This window comes from Lactuca serriola, chromosome 7 (genome assembly GCF_051521515.1).
Source record: "Lactuca serriola cultivar US96UC23 chromosome 7, Lser_US96UC23_V15, whole genome shotgun sequence".
NCBI classification, from domain to species: Eukaryota; Viridiplantae; Streptophyta; class Magnoliopsida; order Asterales; family Asteraceae; genus Lactuca; species Lactuca serriola.
Window position 1 is genome coordinate 10,925,516 of NC_136414.1, and position 19,065 is coordinate 10,944,580.

Consider the following 19,065-nt stretch of genomic DNA (forward strand, 5'->3'; position numbering starts at 1 on the left):
ATAGATTAGATAGTATTAGAAACGTGTAATAGATAAGTGTTATTGACATTTGATGATTAAATAAAGGAGTTTTATTTATGAGTAACGTTACTATCTTATGTTAATTGTTTAGCTATTGTTTCATTTTTGCATGTTTTGACTTCCAGAATAATTAAGATTATTAAGAATAGTAGAAATTGTTCAAATGGTCCACAATCGTTCATATGTTGGGAGTAGATATGAATGAAGATTGTCATGAATTGGTGTGTAGAATGTCTAAATGGTGTTAGACATAGCAAAGGATTGCTGCAACGTTCATGAGTGCTTATGAACTAGTTTTGAGCATTGGAATAAACCCGCGCTTGTTGGAATCACCTTATGGAATACGATATAAAAGGTGATCGCAAGACGATAATATCATATGGTCTTAAAACCTAGATATATGGTTTATTATTTGTTATTTGATTGTACATTGATAATACGAAAATGCATCAGTAACTCGGTGTTATAAAACGTATTGTTGTGTATAGTTGGTTAATGAATAAGTAAATGCATATAAGTCGAAGTTTATCTGTAACTTTTATCTAAGAAGGTAAAAGCGATATCTCGGCCGCTCGATGATTTGATTTGACTTATGTGCCGGGCCCGGTCAGAACTGAATTGATGTGTTTGATTAAGTTCTATGTCGAATAAATCAGAGATCGAGAAACCTAAATGCTTGACTAACCATTCCATAGGATTGTCAGCATGATATCTAACAGAGGACTGTACGATCCCTTATCTAAAGGACAAGATTGATTAGATCAGAGTTGACGGCGTCTTTGAGAGCTATGATTGCAAACCGAATTGTACTTGTGAATATAGTTACTAGACTTATCCAAGTGGGAGACTGTTGGAATAGTGTCTAAGGCTGCAACTATATTAGGCAAGTATTTGACCCGGTTGTGCATGGTCCTTTTGGGTTGCCTTCGCCATAGCAACTTGATAGGATGGTTTATTACGAGAGAGTAAATATTATTAATATATTATGAGAATAATATAATGAATAATATATTTGTTATTTGATTAATATAAGTCATAGAATTAATTAGAATTAATTTGGTGACTTAAAGAGATTAATTAAATAAAGGGGTATAAACTGTCAATTGTTTGATAGTTAAGCTTTAGACTGTAAATCCTTATGGATATGCTAGGAACGAATTCTAGAAGCTAAAAGGATAGCTAATTCGTCCAAGGCTTATCTATGGAAAGGATTTGGATAGCCTTAAGAGAAGATTATCCAATTAGGGTTTAGGTTGTAACCCTTAAGGAGTCTACAAGTATAAATAGACCCCATGGCATAAGGAAATCGACACCTCTCCTAAAGTAAGAGAATCCTGGCCGATTTCCTCCCCTCTCCTCTCTCCTAAATCATCTTCCTTGCTATTGGTGTTTGTAAGCCATTAGAGGAGTGACATTTGTGACTCTAGAAGCTCAAAGACCTCAAGATCAACAAGGAACTCAAAGGTATGATTCTAGATCTGTTTCAATGTTGTTATTTAACCTAATTGGTCATTAGAAGTCTTGGATTCAAAGCATGTTTAATTAGAAAGCCTAGATCCAAGCATTAGGGTTTTGCATGCGCACATAGGAAAGTTCTTATGGCTAAAACCCATCAGTTACAACAACCCTTCCCTCTGATGATGATTCACCCTAGTAAGTTTCTAAGTCTTTGGCTTCTTTTCTGTAGTTAATGTGTTGTTGATTAATTGGCTTCTACTCCTCGGTTAATATGTGGCTTCTTTTCTTTGTTTCTGTCAGATGTGAGAAAGAGCAAAGGAAAGATAGAGAAACATGAAGATGAGAGTAAAAGAGAGATGACGCCACCACCTTGGATTCCTTCCCGCCACTGCATCACCGTCGAGCCTCTCACCAAAATCCTAATTCTTCATCGCCAAGGTTTGTGTTTTTATATCATAGAAAATAAAGCTTATTTGTTATATATATATTTTTTGTATCCAAAATGGTCTGATTTAGCAAAATAAATATTTATAATTCTTTTTTAAGAAGATGATTTTGTCATTTTTTTGGTTGTTTTAATTGAAGCCTATTTTGGTTGATATTTCTCAAGAAGGTTCAAGGATGGGCGAGGAATGTTTTAACTAAATCAGATTATTTCTATATTGTTATGTGTGTATACTCTGATGCAAGTACGTATATGTGTGTGTGTACAAATTAACTTCATTGTTGCTTATCTCTCTACTAGTGAATGAGAGATGAAGTCTTCATATTAGGCAATTCAATTCATGTTCACAACTACTTGATGCTTTTTAGGAAAATGTTGTAGGTAGATGACAACATATAAAGTCAGAATCCATTGACCCGGTAAATATTTTGTTCAACATCAAAGCTTCAAAATTAATTGCAGGTTTCTAATTTACAGCTCAACAATTAAGATTCACTTTTGATTATGATCTTAATTTACTGTCCTTGAGTTAGCTATAACAAATTTATAACACGCTTTCTACAAATCACAACTTTGATTATGATTCAGTTTTGATTATGATCTTAATCTATTTTCCTTGAGTTTAGCTATAACAAATTTATAACACGCTTGTATTACTTGTTGCATGTTTATAATATGTGACTTCTATTTCGTGTTTGTAAGCATAATGTATAATCCATTCCAATTCCATTTGGAGCTACGTTCTTTGGAATCAATGAAACAACAAAAAAAAAACTGTATATGAAGTTAATGTGGAGTCATGCAATGCAGGTAGGTAGTTGACATGTCATAATTTCATTCCCATTAATTGACATTGTTCATCATGCTCGTATGCATTTTAATTCCTTTTTAGTGGAAATAAATTTCGTTAATATCGTGTGTGTGTGTGTGTATATATATATATATATATATATATATATATATATATATATATATATATATATATAACCGTAAACATTATAGATTATGCTTCCATTTATGTATTTCATATTTGCAGGTAATATCAAGCATGTTTGAGAAATTGTTTGAAGAATGTGAGGTCCTGGTTTCTAGAAGTGAAATCGCCAAGATATAGGACTTAATCTTAATGCTCACCCAAGGAATTAACCTACCCACATACACAAATTATAACTTTTCATTTTTAGTATTTGACAGGAAAACTACTTATTTACACAAATTATGTATTTCTTTTCATTTTCAGTATTTAAAAATTTTCTTATTTTCTTCTTCATCTTTTTCAGGCTTCACAGCTCTAGGATTTATGTGCTTCAAACTATCAATCATGGTATATGGATGGTTATCCTCATTTAATTTATCTTGGTTTACTTGGCTTTTAGTATTAGTTTTTTATAGTCTTTTGGAGGGAATATTTTACATCATTATAGGATCAAATTATTTTCAAGTTAGAAAAGTACATTGCTATTAATTATTTATAGTTTTTTTTCAAGTAGAAAGTACTTTGCTTTTAAATTTTGCTATTTTTATTGAAGTTGAAAGTATGTTGCTATTAATTTTTGCTATTATTCATTTTATATAGTTTTATTTTCAAGCTGAAGTTATGTTGCTATTAACTGAATGATATGGTTTGATGTTAAAAAGTTGTAAACTATTGTTGCTTTGTATGTTATTGTTGATCGTAATCGAGATGAGAAATGAATAAATAGCTTAAGGAGAATCATGAAGAATTTGAGACAATAAATAAGAAATAGCCAAGAGTACCCGCCTAACTATACTTTGACACTTCTGATTTTTGTGATTAGGTTTCGGTACTTTGAAATCGAACATGAACTTATATTTTGCTAATTAAATATTTATATTAATTTTGGTAGTTGGATTTTAATGTTTTGAATTTGGGGTATAAGTTCTGAATCACATTTGTGAACTCTTTTTAAGGAATAATGACAGATTAAACACCTACTAGACCGTCGTTAACATCGGAAAACAGTTCATTTACTAATAATCAACGATAAAATAGCGACGAACATCAGCGACAGAATGTAGAAGTACCCCGAGTAATTTGTGTCCTTGCTAATTAAATGTTGAATCACTCGGTGACAGTTATCGACAATGGTTTTTTCAACTGACATCTACATCGCTAAACGTTGCTGAAAGCCTTTAGCGACGGAATTGTCTGTCGCTAATAACTCTGTTTCTAGTAGTGTTTAGTCAAAAACTCAAAGAAAATTTGTGGATTTAGATTTGACTACTCAAGTTTGTTAGTATACAAGTTATACATATTTTAAATTCCTAATGAAAACCGAATGGTAAAAAACTGATACAACTTAATTGTAGTTTAGGTCGGAATAAATTTAGTTTAAACTATTCAAATTCAATGTTTTGAAAAAAAAAACAATTTATTTTTACCGTTTTTATTGATCAAATCAGAAATCAATATTGGTTCTTTAGTTTTAACCTAATAATATATATACATTATTAATTTTATTATTATTCTTAACATATAGATAAAGATAAGATTATTATATTGTAAATTTAACATCCAGATTGCTTGTAAAAAATGAATGTACATGGGTCACTTTCCTGCAACCATATCGGCCGGTCCCAAAATCAAACAGAAGGCAAATTAATATGTCTACAAAATAAAAAAAGATGATACACGATCTTGAATTTACAATTGATGTGCGTCCAGAACCAGACAGCTGGTTTTAGGGCCACTAATTGAATTTTAGATCTATTAACGTGAACGTGAGAAATATGGAAGAGTTATTTAAGAAAAAATATTAAAACAATAGACTTAGAAAATAATAATAACAATAAATGAACAATATTTTATTTAGCTATTTGTCCGAATTGCAACTTGGAAGATGCTTTTTTTTTCCTATGAAAATAGAAGGAATCACCGGTTGGATCGTCTTGATAAACAGACGAAAAAGTTAAAAGCTATGCAAACTCCATTGAAGGTGGCGGTCATCGGAGCTGGACTCTGCGGGCTAATCGCGGCTCGGGAGCTTGAAAGAGAATCCCATGAAGTCGTGGTATTTGAAAAAGCCCACAGATTGGGTGGAGTTTGGGTCTATGATCCAAGAACAGAATCGGATTTACTCGGAGTCGATCCACAGAGAGAAATCATTCATGCAACAATATACAAATCGTTACGTACAAATAGTCCACGTCAAATAATGGGATTTTCAGATTATCCGTTTCAAGGGAAAGAATACGGCGACCCACGGATGTTTCCTGGGCATGAAGAGTTTTTAAGGTATTTGGAAGATTTTGCTGAGAAATTTGCAGTGAAGAAACTCATTAGATTCAATTCGGAGGTGACCCGAGTTGATTTCATTTGTTCAAGATATGAGTTTCAAGTGGAATGGAAGAGCATTCCGGTGAGTTCGGCTTCGAGTTCAAACTCGACTGAGGTGTTTGATGCTGTGGTTGTTTGTAATGGTCACAACAGTCAACCAAGGGTGGCTCTCGACATTCAAGGTATGAAGTAAATAACAAATTAGTGGTAGTTTAACTAATATTTAATTATATTATAGAATATAGATCATCAATAATTTTCTTATTACATTTTCAATTGTAATTTCCACCCAATGCAAGTTGATATATATATATATATATATATATATATATATATATATATATATATATATATATATATATATATATATATATATATATGTTCCTACAAATGTTTTTTATGACTATTTTTTATGACTACAAATGTTCCTACCAAATAAAATTATGACAAGTGTTATCATTCCATATTTTTTTAACTAACTCATTAAGGCTATATTAGGAATATATCAAATACAATTAAATTGAATTGTGATTTGTTATAATTTTAGTGGGTATGAATAATTGTACGCATAAAAGTTAGGAAAATGTCTTAGGTGTTAGTTTCATGGAAACAAAAGTTTAGCTCTTTAAGAACCTTTTGTAGCAAAAGGTCATCATAATATATGGTGCTAAGCGGTTATCGCGGTCCAAATTTCAATAGCGATCACATGCCGCTATTTGAAATCGCGGTGGTATAGCAGTGGTATAGTGGTTTTTTAATATTATGTATAATTTATATTATATATTTAAACAAAATTTATATATTGGATTATTAATACTATATGGAATTAATATCATAAAAAAATCATATAAAAACATAACATAATCTATATATAATATTCTAATATAGTTATATGGAAACTAAAAAGTGTCAAAATGTCATTACATCTTAAGTCATTCGTGGTTTCTAAGTACTGAAACAGACGAGAAAGGGAAGTTATCATTTGTTGATTTATAGTTTGTAATTAATTATATTTATTATTTGGACTTATTAAGACAAAAAGTGTAGTGAACTAGTTAAAAAAATAAAGATTTAATATTGAAATAACACACAATCATTTTTTTTCTTTGTCAAAGTAGCCCAACATGTACGAAATTGTAAAAGCGGGTGTAGCGTCGCTATAGCGCTGATGAGTTTCATCGTAAATAACGGTCAATAGTGCCGCTAATAGCGTCACCGCTATTTGTAAACGCTATTTCAAAATAGCGGTTCAGTAACACCGCAAAACGCTATAGCGTCGCTATAGCACCGCTATAGCACGCTATTGATAGCATAGATATGGTGACAAGTTCTGTTTATATTAACATAATGTCGATTACGCACCACGAAGCAGAGAACACTAAGATTAGGTCAGATAACGCATCATTACACGATTGGATTGTTGTTGAAGTATCACAGACCATACTAGAAGAATTATCCGACATCGTTGGATGAATCGTGGACATGATGATCATCAAGTTCAAGGAACAGATCACGGCCATTTGAACTATTAAGGAAATTATTGGAACCACTCAAGACGGAGAGCTTCGTTTAGGAGCAAAATTGGGAAAGAGAGAGCATGAGCAAGATCCAACATTGCCCATAATAGCCAAAAAGCTTGATGGTACTACGTCAAGCTATAGAATCATCTGAAAATTGGCACGTCCTCGGATTAAGTGTGGAAGGTGCTGGGCATAAGCATAAAAATGCACTCTGGAGGAGGAATTATGTCGTCGGCCACATTAAGGTCGATTGCACGAAATTAGCAATAGGAATGATTCAGACCTCAACACTTGTAGTTTTGCAGAAAGCCAAAGGAACAATCTAAGTTCCAACACCTAAAAGTCCTCAATTGTCTAATGGATGCCTAATGAAAAAGGAACCCACAACCAATGAGGGACACTGATAGAATGTTTGATAGTATGTTGTTATGTCTCTATGTATTAGTACGTAACCCAATAATCATCATTATTGCTTGTAATTTTTTATTACGAAATAAAATCCTCTTTGTAATGTCTGTACGTTAGTATGTTTTAGACAACAATGTGCTTGTCATGACATTATCCTGTTTTGGCCATGCTATGTAAGAAGATCACTTGTAGTACGCACAATCAGTATTACTGCGATAAGAATATCGAATGTTAATGGATATGACAAACATGAGTTTCTTCAAAGTAAAAAGGATCCATAAAATCACATAGGCAGGGCCAACTTAGACTTCGGCTAGTTACAAGCTGCAACAGATGATGGGTTGAACCTAAGTGGAAGTTGATAAAAGACTGTAGTCAAACCATAACCCTCAAGTAGAGCGACAAGTTAGCCACTAGAATCCATGCTACCAAGTAATAATATGTTAAATTGTCATCATAGGTTTTAAGAGTAAAACTGCGCGTTTAGGGTAGTTATTCTTTAAGTCGATAAGTGTAAGAATTAATATAAAAAGAGGATTGAATTCCAACGTTCATAGGTTAGCATAAGACAAAAATTAGACTTTAGCATCTGTACCATGTAGATTAAGGACCTCGGATTAATTATAGTGTCGATATTTTAAGTAGTAGAAACCACTTACAATCTAGGCTGGTGTGTGTTCTAACGATATAACAGAAGCCTTTCAAGGCATGTTCCTGAAAATGGATTCCATTAGAATATCGTAGATAAAATTCCTAGTTAATCACCTCATAACCAATCAATGGTGTCGACATTTTACGTCTGAAGGCAATTGTCAAACGTAGCACGTAGATTCTGAAAAGTCCAGACCGACTAGTTCTTAGTTTTGGAAGACTTCACAAGGAGTTTTGGAGTAAGTCTAAGGTAGAAATTGAAGTTCTACAAGAAATGTTGATGTAGGAACATTTGCTAGATCAAAAATTTAATCTCGATAACTCAAATAAGGTGACATCTAGGTGTGCTAGGAGTAGGATTTCGGGGACGAAATCTTTATAAGTGGGGGAGAGTTGTAACACCCCATTTTCACATTCCAATAGAATTAAATATAAACCGTTGTTTATAAATTTTGAAGTAGATATATATTACTTGTATCCAATTTAATTGACATAAAATGTAGGGAACATCAATATAATTTATGTAGATATATAGAACGCCCAAATCCGACTTCGTATGAAGAAGTTATGCTTTTTCGAAGTTTTGCAATTAAACCAATAAGGTGATGTAAGTCCATAATCTGCCCGTGTATCAGTCAGATCCGTTTGATGGTGCGGAATCCCAGTCAAACGGATTATTTCAGATAAAATAGAAGAGAAGAAGAAGAGGAATAAGATGAATCTCGATTGTATTAATGATATGAATTAAAGCTCCAGATACAAACGATTCACACACACGTTTCTCTCTTCTCTCTGGCCGTAAGCTCTCTAGTTCATCAATCCCTTCCTCACACCCTAATACCTATATTTATACTAGGAGAACATGGTCCGGAAACACATGGGCCGTAAACTAGACCATAAATTCATAAAATATTACACAAAAATATAATTGCCCAAAAAAGCAAAGTATAAACCATATTTTGACCTAACAATCTCCCCCTTGGTTTATAGCTTTCTTTTCTTAATTGACCCAACAAGCTCCCCCTAAAAAGTAGCTGGCTTTCTTGATAATCTTCATTGGGAACTTGGCTTCAGCATTAATCTTCAAATTCTTCATGACTTCAAGATAAACTTGATGAATCTTCAATGAATGACTTCATCTTGAGCAGTTGGGATTTTCTTCAGAATTTGGCATTGAACGCACGTTGGGTTAGGAGGCTTGATGTACTGATTCTTGAAAGATAGCGCTTCGGCTTGAGAATCTTCAGAGAGAACATTAGAGAGAACAAATCTTCTAGATCACTTTAGCAGGTACAAAGATAGCAGCAGACTGATTGAGAAGGCTTCAATGCAATCCGTCACATAATCTTCAATTGCAGCTTCACCTTGCTTCTAGGGTTGAAGGATTGAATGTTGAAAGAATAATCTTCATTTCTTGCTCCTTCGAATGCGAATTCTTCGATGCTCACGGACGAGGCTTTGGCTCAGAAATCTTCAACACAAACTCCATGAGTCTTATCTATACCTGAAATCACTTTTCAAGACAAAAACAAAACTAAAAGAAAACTTAGCACACAAATTAAAACAGAAACAAAAATATTTTTTGGATTTTTTATTTTTCTGAACATGAAATAAAACAGAAATAACACTATTTTTGGATTTTTAATTTTTGATTTTTTTTTTAAATTTTAATTCTCCTCTAATATTTAAATTAGAAGAAACTATGACAAATTTAACAAAAATAAAATGATATCTAACTTTAAGAGAGATTTGGGATCAAAGTTTTTAGACAGCCTTTAGCCACTTGTCGGTACCTTCCATATTCACATCTTTGTCTGGTCGATCGTCGATATTGTGGTCCACTTAAACACGAAAAATTGTGACTGATTTAGGACATACTATTTGATACAAGACAAGGTGAACTTAAAAACCTAAAATTTATATCTGATCCTAATTCCTTAGATACTATATCTTAAGGACCATTCATCTGACGACGACCAGGGATATTGTTGTCCACCTAAATTGAGCAGCGAGATCTATAGACAATCTGTATGTGTTCAATTTTTAAGTGTACTGGAACGTGTTTCTCGCTTCCTGATATGCCCCAGCCATCAAGAACTTCCAGAGTACTCCTTACACCGGGTGAGCAGACAACCATTCAGAGAGAGAGAAGAGATTCAAAATTATATTGCTAACTACTTTAGAGGGGTTGAGAAGAAGGTTGCATATGCTGTGTACCAGGTCGGATTAGAAGTCGCACAAAGGAGACAACATATGGCTAACAGATAAGAAGTATTTCACATATATAACCTGCAGAGAAATAGAGTTGCATATGTTGTGTACCAGGTCGGATTGGAAGTCACACAAAGGAGACAACATATGGCTAACAGACGGAAAGAAAGAAAATGATATTCTACAGACCTAATTTATCGGAATTTACCAGTCGCCCCATCCAACCGGAATTAAGGACAGAATCCGCACATCGAGGAAAAGTTAAACCACAGTTCCAAGTACGGGTTCATTTAATGTGATGACTAGATTCCCATATATATCTCCCTGCTCAACCTATCCGAGCGTCGTATTGTCAGGCTGAACGTATCTAACTAGGTCAAGATTTCTCAAGTCTATAAATTTCCTAAGTTCAACTCTCCCAAGTCAAGTCCATTTAAAAGTTTTCGTGCCTACCGACGCATCAAATCAGAGCATAGACCCTTCAACTTCAGGTACGTTACGCAGACGCAGGTTGCCTGTTATCACTTGATAATATCACTTCCGAAAACATCTCCCTCAAGCACACTTCATAACCAACATTTTTTTTTGATGAATTTTTTTTAAGTTTTCTAATTTTTGTTTTGTTTTTATTTCTCCCCCTAAATCTGTGCATAGGAGAGAAGCAAAAATAAATGCGCAAATTTAAACTATCCTAAAACAAAAAGCAGTCTTTAAAGTGAATCAGCTTAAGAAACACACAGGAGTATAGAGAAGAAAACGCAAACCGTAATTCACCGATTGAATCTGCATTCAGAAGGTCTGAGAACAGCACGCATAATCTCAGAACAGATCCGAAAATTCTTCATGTCATTAAGCACTAACCCTATTTGTGATCTCTTCCTTTCTTCCTTTCCCGCAAAAGGACGCATACTCTCAAATGAAATTCTGAGTGTTGTATAGTTGAGAGATGCCTCCTATCATGTGCTTGGAACAACCACTACCAACAAACCGAAGTATGATGATATGCCTCCATAGCTGCTCCGACACAGAGCGGGATCAGTTGGTCTTTGGAACCCAATCCATTTTGAAACTGGGTCGACTTTTGTCATCAACGCACGATACCCTTTCCCTTGACATATCCTGCTTATCACAAACAGAAGATGTAGAAATGTTAGAAGCATTAGGAGATTTGGGAGAGTAAGCCTTTGGAACCCATTTGTAGTTGGGTTTAACCCATTTCTTTTTCGATCCTATGGGTGGCTCAGTACTTGATTTGGAACTTGAAGCCGACTGCCGAGATGACTTTGACCTAACGTGTCTTGGCTTCATAGGACCATCTCTTGAACTGGGCTTGTTGGCTGACATTTCCTTCTTGCCCTTGGGATTCGGATGCTTGTCCTTTGGAGTTTGATTCTTGGCCTCGGGAGTTACATTCTTGGCCTTCTTGGCATTCCAGTCGTCAATGTCTGAACGTGACCTTGAGGGGTTTCTTTTGGAGTATCTCCCTCTTGGCGCGTTCTGCCAGCCTTGCACATCGTAAGGAACGTATGCGCGATTTGGACAATTTCGGGCAATGTGACCAGGTGTTCCACAGTGAAAACATATCTTTTTCTTCACTGTGAAGTTGTTTCTTCCTGCCCCTGGTGGCATATCCTTGTCTTGTCTCTTGTTGTTCCCACATGCACACTTGCCACAAGAACTCTGTTGCGTTGGAATTGGTGGCCTGTATTTACCAACGGCAGGTTGATTAGAAGCAATAGATTTAGAGTTCAAGGGGTCGTTTGTTTGTTAAGAAGAACTCTCCTTGTTCTAATCCTCTGCTACATTACCTGCACATGTAACAGAAGCATCAGTATTTTCAACATTACTAACTCATCCTGACATAAATCCAGCTCGTTTGCCATATCGAAGATGTGGCTCCCTGTCAGTTTCGTCTTGTGTTATAGGGATGGATGTGTAGTTATGATTATAAGGAGGAGGTACACTATCATACCCTAGACCCTTGTTTTGATTTTCTTTGAATCTTAACTGGGTTTCATATAAGGACTCGACTGTCTGACTTGACGCAGTATAATTTTTGAAACTGACATCAGTTCTTCCACACTTGATTTTTAAAGCGTCAAGTTCTTCAGTTACAGCAACAAGTTGTCTCTTAACATAATCATAATTTTCACACTTGTTGCTATACTCTTCCCGAAGTTTCCTAAAGTCCTTGGTTTTTGCTTCTAACTCAACCTTCAGGGGTTTCTGTCCTTTCCTGAGTTGATATCCTTTATATCTCAGGTCCTCAACTTCCCCTTTTAAAAAATCATTTTTTTCCCGAAGAAATTTAATCGTATCTTCACATGATTGAGAACATGAAACTTCACATGAATGAGAACACGACACTTCATTGACCGGAAGGTTTGCTGAATTCATTGTTTTTCGACAATTCAAAGCGTTAAGTTCTTCAATTATATCAGCCTGACTAAGACGATTGAGATCTTTTTTCTTCTTGATGTCAGCCACATCTATATCCCACGATTTTGGAAGTGAATTCAATAGCTTTTTGTTTATCTCAGATTTAGACAAGAAGATCCCAGCTATATTCATCTCAGTAGTGAGTGTAGTAAATCGCTGCAACTGAGTTTCGAGGGTTTCTCCAGGGATATAATCGAAAATGTTGAAATTTTGTCTTAACATATCCTGACGACTCTCTTTCATGTTTTCAAGTCCCTCGTAGACCTTAAAATCAATTAAAAAAAACACAACTAGAAGCTAAAATAAAACTTAAAAGTCAAAAAAAAAGTATAAAAAAAAAAATCAAACGAAAAAGTCAAACATGAAAAAGTCAACCATGAAAAAGTCAAACTTGAAAGTCAAACCGAAAAGTTAAATTTGAAAATTTTAAAAATTAAACGAAAAAGTCAAAGATCAAATTTTAAAAGTCAAAATCAAAATTATAAATAAAAAAACAAAAATAATTTTTTTTAAATATTTTATTATTATTATTATTATTTATTTATTTATTTATTATTTTATTTTAGTTTTTATTTTGGATGAAAAAGGAATTTAAAAATAAATGAAATTGAATTTTTGGGTAAAAAGTGACAAAATTTCGAAAGTGGATGCGACAGGGAGTGGTTTTGAATTATATTTGCGAAGGAAGGAACAAAAGTGCTGCTAGACGAGATGGTTAGAGCGCTGAGCTAATGAACCCGAGGTTCTGAGTTCGAACCCTGGCATCCGCGCTTCTGTTTCCTGACTTTTTATATGCGAAGGCGAGGCGAGCTGTTGTGCTGCGAGGAGGAGGTCTGAACAAGTGCGAGCCGTAAACCACCGAGGACCGCAAGCCGACGCCGCAAGCTCGGACCGTGAACCTCGGGCCGCGAACTTCGGGACGTAAACTCCTGGCCGTGAACCTCCGAAACCCTAGCCGCTGGCCGCAAACTTCGACCAAAAACACTGATTTTTCGACTTTGAAGCTCAAAAATTCAATCAAAAACCCTTGTTTATGAAAAACACGAAAAACAAACCCCCCTTATTTTTGCGAGATCTATCAAAAAACGCAAAAATATTTCAAAATTGACTGATACAACTTGGCTCTGATACCAATTGTAAGTCCCTAATCTGCCCGTGTATCAGTCAGATCCGTTTGATGGTGCGGAATCTCAATCAAACGGATTATTTCAAATAAAATAGAAGAGAAGAAGAAGAGGAATAAGATGAATCTCGATTGTATTAATGATATGAATTAAAGCTCCAGATACAAACGATTCACACACACGTTTCTCTCTTCTCTCTGGCCGTAAATTCTCTAGTTCATCAATCCCTTCCTCACACCCTAATACCTATATTTATACTAGGGGAACATGGGCCGGAAACACATAGGCCGTAAACTAGACCATAAATTCATAAAATATTACACAAAAATATAATTGCCCAAAAAAGCAAAGTATAAACCATATTTTGACCTAACAGGTGATGTGCGTCGTAAAATAAATATCAAAGATCGATTACTTATTGGCCTAAGTAATCCAAATGAAATCTGTAGTGATCGTAAAACCGAGAGCGTGCATATAAAAATGCCTAAATCTGATTCCGTATGAGGAAGTTATGATTTTTCTAAGTTTCAGTGTAGCAGTGTGTGAGACAGAAACCAAAATTAAGATCAGTGTATTGTTAGAAAAAACAATCTAAATGAGAATTGAAGATCTCATTGATATGATCCCATCAATATAAAGACAGTCGGAAGTGGAGTCCATATGAAAGAGTTATGAATTTTACATAGTAGTTAGCACTATAATCTTTGTAGAGTGTTAAATTTAAGTTGGGTTGAGAATTTTCCGACGGAGTCTAAATGAAATTTGTAGTAATCATTAATTGCTATGTGTGGATACAAAGAACGTCAAAAACAAAGAAGGTATGAGAGAGATATAATTTTTTAAAGATCTGCGCTTTTTCCCGGCATCGATCGCCTAGGAGCTGACATGTGGCTTACCCATCTCCTTCCAACCTACCTACCACAGGGTGTGGCGTGTCTGGTAGGTAGGCACGGGGCACCCTTCTGTTATAAATAAAAGTGTTTCATTTGTCATTGTTCCTCACCCCTTATTCAATCCAAAAACTCTCTGGAGGCCCCTCCCAACTCGAGTATGATATTTCTGAGTTTTATAATACATTAGCAAGGCTCTAGAGTATCTAGGCGCCCGACAAAAAGGAGCTTCAGGGCGAATCCTGGTTTTTGCTAGAATATATTAGTAAGTTAGTCTACACTTACTATGATTTAAGTGTAACCTATATTTATATTATTAGTCGTTGTTATGAATGTATAAATAAGATTTATCAGTAATTCTAGTTATAATATTGATTGATCAACTTACTGGAGATGTGTGTAAAACAGTCACATTGACTTGGTTGTTGGATTTCAGAAAGGCTATATGCCGAAATGGTCATGTCTCCCAACTTTCCGTCCTGGCTGATAGTTATTAGATAGAACTCTCGGTATTCATTGGGATTAATGAAAGATCTAACTCTCCTATCCACAAGCATATATCGTACATAAAGATCATGCATATCATCTAATGGCACTCTGCCTCTGGCTCATAGTCACCACTACTACTACTCTCAGTCGTTAAATACTACCGACTCTCAGCCTCCGCAAAGGCATCCGCCTTTCACCGAAACTATATCCATATTGGGGATGATGCTAATATTGACAACGGCCTCATGCGCATGTAGTTATATGCAGTCTTGAGTTGGATAGATAGTCAAACAAATGATCATTCTCTAAAGCCACAACCAAACAAGGAACAAAAAAGAAAGTCTATACTTAGAGTTCTTAGGCTATCTACATTAAAATACACACAACGCCTAGGGTATCTACTCAACGATCAACCAATATTATCATTACCATAACCAACCATGACACCTAAAAATATCATACAAACAACATGCAAGACACTATCAGTCTAGCATACCATGACACCAAGTGTCCAATACTTTAAATACATAGCAAGGAGTTATCCTGGCCAACTAGCATCCATACAAAGGATATACAATGTCACACGTGGTATAGTGAGAAGACTCACATGAATCGTAGAACAAAAGAATCGCAACTACACTCTCAACTCATTGTACTGATTAAACCCAGGAACTAACTATCACCAAACACAGATCAAATCTCAATCAACAATCCAAACCCTTCAAGTTTGACCAAAGGTCAAACTGATCAAAAACATCAACGGTCAATGGCCAACCAGCTCAACAGCCACCATACCATGGTGAGTCCTTGACCACACCTTGGCCGTGTCCCAACAAAACAATCAAGTTGCAGTGCACCACCACGTCATAGGTCTTCCTTGGTCACATTGTGGTTTCTACCATAACTATCTTTTCTTTGTTAAGAGCTTAATCCATTAAGACAACTGCAAATACTTTCTAGAAGGCTTAATGACATCCTATTGATCCATAATAATCATTAATTTATGGGTGTGCATGTTCAATGCATGTCCTCCTCCAAACTTAGGTCAAAATGGTGAAAATGGATTCAAAACTCCATGCATGGCATCAACCAAGTGAACCACTTTAGACCTAAAACATGTGATGTACTAGGGACATCAAAGAGTGATACAGTTGCAAACTTTATCACTTCCAACCTTTCAAAAATTACATAACCTTAGAAAACTTGTTCATTTTCTAGATCCAAAGAGAGGACACGTAAAGTTAGTGTCTTTAATACTTAAAAAGGTCCATGACCAGAGAGAAAGTTGCACAATCACTAGATCTAGCTTGCTTACACCACAACTCCTTGATCAAACTACCAAAATGAAAAGATTAGAGGGGCTAGAGTTTAAAATAAGGATTATGGAGGTAGAAGATAATGACCTAACTCTTAAGTTTATTCCTTTAAATATGGACAAAACACTAATCTTCATGGGCTTCATCTGCAGTGCTCACCACGCCTTTGTGCCCAATCAGGCTCAACCTCATTTAATTGATATGGTCACGCTGTGGTCAGCCACCATCCACGCAGTGGCATAAGGTTTTTTCGCAATGCGTTATCTTTGAAAGCCTCAAATCTTTAATCGGTCGAATCAGGAAAACAAGTGTTACAAAGAACATGTTACTACATTTAAAAGAACAAGGGATATAATGTTAAGTACCCCATTTAATGAAGTGCTAATGCGAAAATGCAGCTTGAACTAAACAAAATTGGTCTGTACACGACTAATGCATATACTCAGTTCTTAAAGACTTGGTTTTGCTAAAGTTTCTAAATAATATCTATTAACACATACAGGAATGCATGAATGGACTAAGAAGCAACTGCATGCTCATAATTATCGAGTTCCTGAACCTTATCGAGATCAGGTATATAATGTAACAAATATTTAAAAACTAATTATATAAGATCATCTATTTTTATCAAAAGTATGCTTATTCTTAGTGCAATTATAGATGTTTGACTAATATACTTGACTTTACAGGTTGTGGTTATTATTGGTAGTGGGTCAAGTGCATATGACATATCAAGAGAAATAGCAACCGTTGCCAAAGAAGTTCACTTGTCGTCAAGATCACCAGATGCTAAGGTCTCAAAAATGGATAAATTCCATAATATATGGCAGCATTCGAGGGTAACATTTAACATTTCCTTTTATCATACATTTATTTTTTCACTATGAATTTATTGCACATGATATGGTCCTTTCCTTCATGGATCCTTCTGTTAAGAAAGGTTATTAATTCTTTATTTTGGAGGTAGCAAAGAACACTGAAACTCTATATGTATTTCTATAATTTAACTAGATAGATCATGTTTTCCAAGATGGTATAGTTACGTTTCAAGATGAAGTATCCATTAAAGCAGATACAATTATACATTGTACAGGGTAAGAACAACAAGAATTTCCATCCTTTTATATCCATTTCAATGATCTAATTGGTTTTTAATAGGTACAAATATCATATTCCCTTTCTTGAAATGAAGGGCATTATAAGCGTTGAAGAAAATCGTGTTGCACCTACTTATGGACATGTTTTCCCTCCACAACTTGCTCCCAAACTATCATTCGTGGGACTATTTAACAAGGTGAGTTCATTGTATACTAATACTCATTTTTAATACAATACCATCTATTTTGATTATGGACAACCAAATTAACATTAGACTAGCTATAACTGTAAATTTCACTCAGGGTATGACATTTCTTCCAGCAGAACTGCAATCAAAGTGGATAGCTCAAGCATTATCCGGGAAGGTTTTATTGCCATCCGAAAAAGAAATGTTGCATGATATAGAACAAGTTTACATACAAATGGAAGAGAGGGGAATCCCTAAGAGCTACACTCATTCACTTAATCATCAAGTAAGTTTTCCCATTTCATTAATTCATTTAAGATGTTATAGTTTTATACTTTTATTCTTATTATTGGTAATGTTGACCCCTTTATCTTAATTGTTGTTTAATATATAGATGGATTACATGGATTGGTTATCAGATCAATTAGGAACAACACGGCCTCCACAAAAGCTGAAGGACTTTTATGCACACTTCATAGAACGTTCTCATGACGATCATGAAGGCTTCCGTGAAGCGTTTGAATATAGTTTATCAAACGATGATGGGATTTAAATCAGTTCCTTCTGATTTATTTAAGTAGCTCATCCTCTAATCAACTATAAACTATGGCTTTGGGGATGTAGCGATAGAAACAAAACATATGTTACATTTTCCTTGCCATTTTTGCACTACTTTTGTAAAAGCATCACCGAAAACTATCCAACAATGTCTGGGAACACACTCTAACAGTATGCACAATGCAACATAAGCACGAGTTTATGTTTTTAACATAAAGTTAATTCATTGAGCTCCATGTATCAGACCAGAAACGACAATAAGGTTAGGCAATTCTTTTGTCTCGTGAAAATGTTGTTTCCAAGAGGAACACAGAAGGTTGTTCATGTTCTGTTGTCTCTACATTTATTAATTTGGCCAGCAATGAATACCAATAGCAGAAGTCAATTTTTGTTATATGTATTATATTGTTGTATGACAAATTATGTAAAACTGAAACATATATTATCTTTTTAATGGTGGCAATAAACTTTAACCTTCAATAATGGAAACGTTTTGACTTTATAATAACAAACTAGGAATAATAAATATAAAGGAATTTCTGAAAATGATTAATTGAAAAAAAATAGCAACTTAATTTTTTTTATTTTTGTTATGCGATTTGACACCAATGGAGCTTCTAGCCTAGCGAAATTAGATGTTGCCCTCCTCCTTAAGGTTGAGGTTCAAATCATGTCTAAGACATAGATGAATTTAGAAGTAGTTGAGGAAGAGATTTGTCAGACAAAAAAAAAAACAAAGCAATTTCATTATGGTATTGACTGTAAACAGAATTATGCCTAATATTCTTTTATTAGCTTATATGAAGAATATATATTATTTTATATAAATAAATAAGAAATTTGTCAAACTTTATATTTTGGTTAGATTTTCGGGATGAATTACAAACCTTTATCATTGAACTCGGTGATTTATGATGATTACAACAGTATAAATAGTTTCACAATTAAACAA

At 34.6% G+C, this 19,065-nt stretch overlaps 1 protein-coding gene across 1 annotated transcript; it reads left to right on the forward strand.

Annotated features, from left to right (window-relative positions):
- Positions 1-4,816: 4,816 nt before the first annotated feature.
- Positions 4,817-18,596, forward strand: LOC145064898 (flavin-containing monooxygenase FMO GS-OX5-like). The gene is made up of 7 exons (XM_079012261.1): positions 4,817-5,404; positions 16,773-16,843; positions 16,960-17,109; positions 17,282-17,364; positions 17,429-17,564; positions 17,671-17,841; positions 17,950-18,596. The coding sequence occupies exons 1-7, from the start codon at positions 4,864-4,866 to the stop codon at positions 18,106-18,108; spliced, it is 1,311 nt and encodes a 436-aa protein (XP_078868387.1). The 5' UTR covers positions 4,817-4,863; the 3' UTR covers positions 18,109-18,596.
- The last annotated feature ends 469 nt before the right edge of the window (positions 18,597-19,065 follow it).

What these genes read in the sequence shown, in the direction of transcription:
- LOC145064898 (XM_079012261.1), top strand. Translation starts at nt 4,864, where the DNA reads ATGCAAACTCCATTGAAGGTGGCGGTCATCGGAGCTGGACTCTGCGGG. An exon ending in ATATATGGCAGCATTCGAGG is followed by an intron (nt 17,110 to 17,281) that starts GTAACATTTAAC and finishes TAATTTAACTAG; the next exon opens with ATAGATCATGTTTTCCAAGA. An exon ending in CTCATTCACTTAATCATCAA is followed by an intron (nt 17,842 to 17,949) that starts GTAAGTTTTCCC and finishes TTTAATATATAG; the next exon opens with ATGGATTACATGGATTGGTT.